At 42.8% G+C, this 6,000-nt stretch overlaps 1 protein-coding gene across 1 annotated transcript; it reads right to left on the bottom strand.

The window, feature by feature from the left end:
• Positions 1-503: 503 nt before the first annotated feature.
• tpbgl (trophoblast glycoprotein like) lies at positions 504-3,260 on the bottom strand. The gene has a single exon (XM_023416577.2). The coding sequence runs from the start codon at positions 3,026-3,028 to the stop codon at positions 1,955-1,957; it is 1,074 nt and encodes a 357-aa protein (XP_023272345.1). The 5' UTR covers positions 3,029-3,260; the 3' UTR covers positions 504-1,954.
• Between the last annotated feature and the right edge of the window lie 2,740 nt (positions 3,261-6,000).

The raw sequence follows: 6,000 nt of genomic DNA, 5'->3' as shown, positions 1-6,000 counted from the left end.
CTGCTGAAAATGTTGTTTATGACTATGCATTTAATGCATGATGTCAAAATGAGTCAAGTCAACACACTCTTAGTCTTGAACACAGCTGTCCATATGATTGGGTTTATCTCTTCTCCCTACATATACAACATGACAGTTTATGGTACACTGCCATGTCACCTGACATAAGAAGTGACGATGTCTTACTTTTGATGTCATCATTATATAAAGGCAGCTCCTACACTGGTGATGTAATGAAATACTTCAAGAGCATCTATCTATCCATCCATCCATCCATCCATCCATCCATCCATCCATCTATCTATCTATCTATCTATCTATCTATCTATCTATCTATCTATCTATCTATCTATCTATCTATCTATCTATCTATCTATCTATCTATCTATCTATCTATCTATCTATCTATCTATCTATCCATCTGATGTGAGGTGAGAGATGAAGACAGGCAATCTCTCACTTGTTCATGAAAGAAAAAGTCATCACAAAAATTCTTTTTTCACTTACACACACACACACACACACACACACACACACACACACACACACACACACACACATACACTCTCCTATTTTTTCCCTCAGGTTTTCATGTTTGATTTTGGTTCCAAAAGCCTTGTGATGGTAATGTAGACCCTTAGTTAACACAGTTGATGAGCTCTGGGCCAAAGAGAGATACCGACTTCCCGGGTCGATCGCCATTCTCCACGGTTTATTAGTCTCAGTCGTGGTGAGATTAACGCTGTCTGCCCCTCTGGTGCTGCAGAAAGGAGCAGATGAAATAGTCTATACTTTTTCTGGTGAGCCCACAATGTGACATCTCACTGTAGTTCAGAGTATGAGTCACAGAGAGCATAAGCATTCACTCACACCTGCTGCTAGCAAATGTACAATTTTATTTTTACAAAATATACAGGGAAACATTTCCTCTGTTTTATGTCTGGCACAGTGCTGCATGAAGTCAACATTTCCTGACAGTGATGATAAAATGCACTGACCATAAGAACACTGCTAACTCGCCATTTCTATTTGACCTTTTATTAAAGTTTCGGCTGGATTTCTGTGCCTACAACAATCACATGCATGGTTAGGTTTTGTCTCTTCCTCTTTTGTCCCTCTACTGATAAACTGACCTGGTGTGAAATGAAACACACGTGTCTTATTTTTTAGAGATCAAAGACTGTTTCTTAGGGACAAGGTTGTAAACTTATCCTATGTGGCTGATGATGAAATATGACAGTTTACTCCAGCATCGCCTCCTCCAACACACATCAGATTTCCTTGCCTCACCTTACCTTCACAAGCCTCCCTCTTTATCATCTTCCTCCCTCAGTAGATTACAAACAGAATTACCTTGTTTGTTCTCACTGTGGGGTTTCCTGAATTAATTTTATCAAACTGTTTGCAAGGGCTACAGTTTTCAGTAATACCACTGATTCACCATTTCATTCAAGCTCTCTAAATCTGAAATTCTATATAACATTACTGTATATTTGTCTCTTGACTAATAAGATAAATAATACTAAGTTAGACTGTGTGAGTTAACATGATGCATGAAAAGCATTCCTTTCTTGAGGATATACTTCTAGGCTATACAATATGATATACATATATATATATATATCATATCTATACAATATATACAATACTGCTTAGAGGTTAAAGTATTCAGTTGTGCAAGAAGAACTCTTATTGTATCTTAGAGTCATTTAACTGTGTTTGGCTCAGTGCCTATCCCAGAGTGAGAGGGACAGCCCACCACCTGCAGTTCATGGCCCAGCTGCTGAAAATGATGAAACTGCTTTTAAAAACTATTGATTCTGATTGTGTCAGGACACTGCCAGGGAATGTCCGCAGTCTGTTAGATAAAGTACTTCTCCAGCTCGCCATCCCTCCTGAATCACTGCCTCCCGTGTCCCCTCACTACACAGCACCGGCCTGAGGTCTCAGCTGGTCAAACAGACACGTTGGCCAGTCTCGGGTCTGAGTCCTGCTCGTAGCGGTAATGGTAGACCTCCATCTGGTCTCGGCACGCCTCTCTGATGTTGTTGAGCCACCGTTTGATGCCTCCCCGGTTGAGATACAGCACCATTAGAAACACCACCCCGATCAGAGCCAACACTATACCGAGGAACACGTATGAAACCGCCTCGAGGTTCTCGTTCATACAATCCACGTCCTCTCCCCGGAGCTTCTCCACAGGGATCCCCCTCTTGGCCTCCGGCTCGCTGCACAGGAGAAGCCCCACATCCGGGCACTGGGACGAGTTCTTCAGCCAGTAGTAAAACGCCTCCAGTTCACAGTTGCACAGAAACGGGTTTAATGACAAATAGACGCGTATGCGCCTTTGCTGGTACAGATTGGTGACGTTTTCCCACCCAATGCTCTCTATGGAGTTATTTACCAGCACTAACGCATGGAGGTTATAGATGTCTAAGCTCATCAGGGGGATAGACTTCAGTCTGTTTCCCGCCAACTCCAGCCTGTGGAGGTTGTGCAAACTTTGTGTGCTGAGCGCATATGGGAGCTGTACCATGGCCGGAGGCAAAATAGAGTCATTTAGGTAAAGAGAGCGCAGCTCAGGTAATCCGTGGAAAGCCCTGGCGGAGATAGACTCCAACTGATTGTGGCTCAAATCCAGCAAATGCAGTCGGGGGAGCCCCAGGAAGGCGTAAGGTTCAATAGCCTGTATCCCGTTATAGGACAGGGAGAGTGTTGTCATTTCCAACTCCGTGCCGTTGGTCATGAACGCACCGCGCTGTAAAGTTGAGATGTTTCTCCCCTTGAGTATCAAGGTGGACGTCCACTCCGGTATGTCTCCTGGTACCTCAGTGTCCTCCCCGTCACGGCACGTCACCGTCCCCGAGTCTCTGGCACAGATGCAGGACGACGGGCAATCATCATCCGTCCTGACAGGCGAATACAACAAACACACCACTGCAGCGTAACACAAACACCACTGGTTCCAAGTAGAAAAAAGACGCTTTGAATTGCTGGCACTGTAAAATATCCACATCTTCTCCCTCATATTAATCTAAAAGCAGGTATATGCCGGTGTGTCTTGCAAAGAAGAAGGCGACCGACTACAATCCTCTGAGGTAGGCTATGTAAAGTCTCAGTCCGGCATCGGTTACTTTGAACCGTCAGAACACAAAAAACGCTCCATCCATGGTCGTCTCGGTGCTGCGTGTTTCTGTTTGGAGAAAAGATGATTTTCCTTGGGATATTTACGCATCGGAGCCGAGTAGAGGCTGCGTGGAAAGCTGCTGATCCGCGCTCCCTTGGTGGTATTTTTGACGCCTGTCACACACAGAGAGAGAGAGAGAGAGAGAGAGAGAGAGAGAGAGTGAGAGAGAGAGATACATGCTGCAACGCAAGTACTTTTCATTCATCCTAATTTGCAGTTCGTTGTTTATTATTCGAAAGAATGGTGTTTTCAGAGGAGAATGTAATATGGGGAGAATATGAATACTTGAAAGTTATTAAGAGCAAAATGATTGTAATGTTCACTTGGTTTTGCCTTAGGAGATAGTCTCGAGTTATCGTGGCATCATTCTGCCTTTGGAAGAATCTCAGTATCACAGCCTAAATAAGGAATCCTTTCTCAATAATCAGAAGTGTCCACTGTTGTGTTAAATGTAATTGTGAAACCCATTTCCACCAGTTTGAACACAAATGACACCATTTATCGTGACTGCATTTTTGTAGGATAATTTAACTCCAAAAGAGTTCCCACCATCATATTTAAGCCTTAATTTACAGATCCTTATGTTTGCTGCACATTAGCTGCTGTAATTACATGAGGGCAGTGAACCCTGTATAATGGGGCTTTGGTCAGTTCTTTCTGATTGATCCTTTTTCCAAAGAAAGAAAATTCTCTTTCAGAGTGTTGCTCACGCTCACCACGTCTTCAGTATAGAGCTGGCAAACAGGTCAATAAGCTTGAATACATAAACCGCTTCCAACTCGGAGATTTGCATTGGGGTGTGGAGCTGGACGGCCACATGGGACTGATCTGTCATTTTGTCTCTGTTCATAACTCAACTGGAAACAAGGAGCTTAAACAACAGAGTTTTACATTTAAGTCTGGAAGTAATGAGGGGTGAACTGAATTATGCTTTAATTAAGCAATAAGGTGGCTTGAAACTTTAGTATGAGGGTGCCGTGGCCTACATTGCTAAAGTTCAATACATATTTTATCTTAAGCGGAAACCATGACAACATTTATGTTATGTTATATTCCTTGACCAACCAATATAATTCTGTGCTAAACAAAGTGGTTAATGGAGGACACATGAATAAGGTAGAAGCACCATGAATGTATCAGTTTGATAAAGTATTTTAGTTGTCAGCAAGAAGGAAACAGAAATGGAAAGAAAATCTGCAGACAGAGTTAAAGGGTCAGCAGGTCAGTACAGTACGGTACTTTGCTTTGCACAAACTTGCTTTGTTCTGTGCTCAAAAGAAAGAAAGGAAGGAAGTGGACTACAAAGGGAAAGATGAAAGGAGGGAAGGAGGAAAACAGAAAGAGGATTTTGTTTAACTGACAACAAATACAACATGAAGAAAAAAGATCTAAAGAAGAGGACAGGGAGAAAAGTCAGAGACAGAGAAAGGTTCAGCACCATGGACAGCTCCTGTGGCAGCACAGTGCCTGTAGTTCTGAGTGCAGAGAGAAATAAGGAAATTAAAAGAAACAAAAAAGTGGAAATGAATAAAGTATTTAAGACAAAGATATAGAGATTCGGGACCATGGTTAGCACAGAGGAGTAAATTACTGCAGAAAATAGTTGAAAGACAAAGTCAAAAAATTAGAAGCACCATGTTGTCCAAAATATCAATCTATGCTGTTATATTGAAATTTCCCACAACTGGAGTAAAAGGTCGCAAACAATGAAAAACAGCCTCGTAACAGAAGCAAACAAAATGATCTGGACTAGCTTCCTCGTGGCACTGTATTGTATATACAGTTTATAAGTTCTTCACAACTTACTCAATTACACTTCTTAGATCATAAAGAAATCGGAAGGTAATGTATGTGGATGTGAGAATGGTATCGGGCTTCTAATCTAATAATCTAACTTTCAGCAAGAAAGTAAATAAGCATATTTCCCTAAATGACAAACTATTCCTTTAAAGGTCAGTAGGAACCATAAAAGATATTTAGGCCTAGTGTTTTTGTAGCACTCCATCTGGAACTGACGGAGAGAAATTGCTGTGGTAGGGATGTAAATATAGACACCAGGACAGGGAGAGAACGAGAAGCTGAGACAGTGAGACAACGAGACAGAGAGAGATAGCGAATGATGGAGAACAGCCCTACTGCTGGTGCCCCTGATAAGCACAAAGGGCCATATTAACGTCAGGTTGTTTTGCCTATTGAGGCATATGGGATAGTATTTCTTCCTCCAAACAAACAAGGACATCTGTTCAGTCCTCCTCTCCGCTCAGGACCCCTGCGCCTCCTCCACGGGTGTCCGCTCTATCTGCCGGTGCAGAGAGCTGATTTAGTGGCGGCAGCTATTCACAGGCTGCTGCTGGGATATTGTTATGGTGCCCTCCTCGTGGCCTTCAACTTGACTCTGAACCTCGTAATTGATTTACTCAAGGCTGCCCAACCCTATCTCCTGTCTACAGTGTGTGTGTGAGTGTGTGTGTCTGCGTGTGTGACTAGTTGCCAAAAACCTTGGCAGTGGAGTTTTCCTCCTATCCTCAGGTGTGTCGTTATTTCTGACAGCTCTCGTGCACATGCTCAATTAGCAGCAGCACACTGTTTTGTGTGTGCATTTACTGTTTGTATGCATGATTACATTTTGTTTGCGCTGTGTGTAGAAGATTATGTCTACTGCAAACTGCTCCTGCATTTCACTCTCAGATTTTGGTTTCCTTCTTTCGTCCTTGCTGTGTCATTCCTCATTCATTAACCTTGCCTAACAGCCAACCTGTTCTTTACTTCATCCTCCCTCCAGCTGGCACATGACTGACACATGCTGGACTTAG

This window comes from Seriola lalandi, unplaced genomic scaffold, assembly GCF_002814215.2.
Source record: "Seriola lalandi dorsalis isolate HSWRI2012SDOR001 ecotype SW California unplaced genomic scaffold, Sedor1 jcf7180002054567, whole genome shotgun sequence".
NCBI classification, from domain to species: Eukaryota; Metazoa; Chordata; class Actinopteri; order Carangiformes; family Carangidae; genus Seriola; species Seriola lalandi.
This window is presented reverse-complemented; position numbering and strand designations above follow the sequence as displayed.

Excerpts from the sequence above, each read along its gene's own strand:
- tpbgl (XM_023416577.2), bottom strand. The coding sequence starts at position 3,028 with ATGAGGGAGAAGATGTGGATATTTTACAGTGCCAGCAATTCAAAGCGT.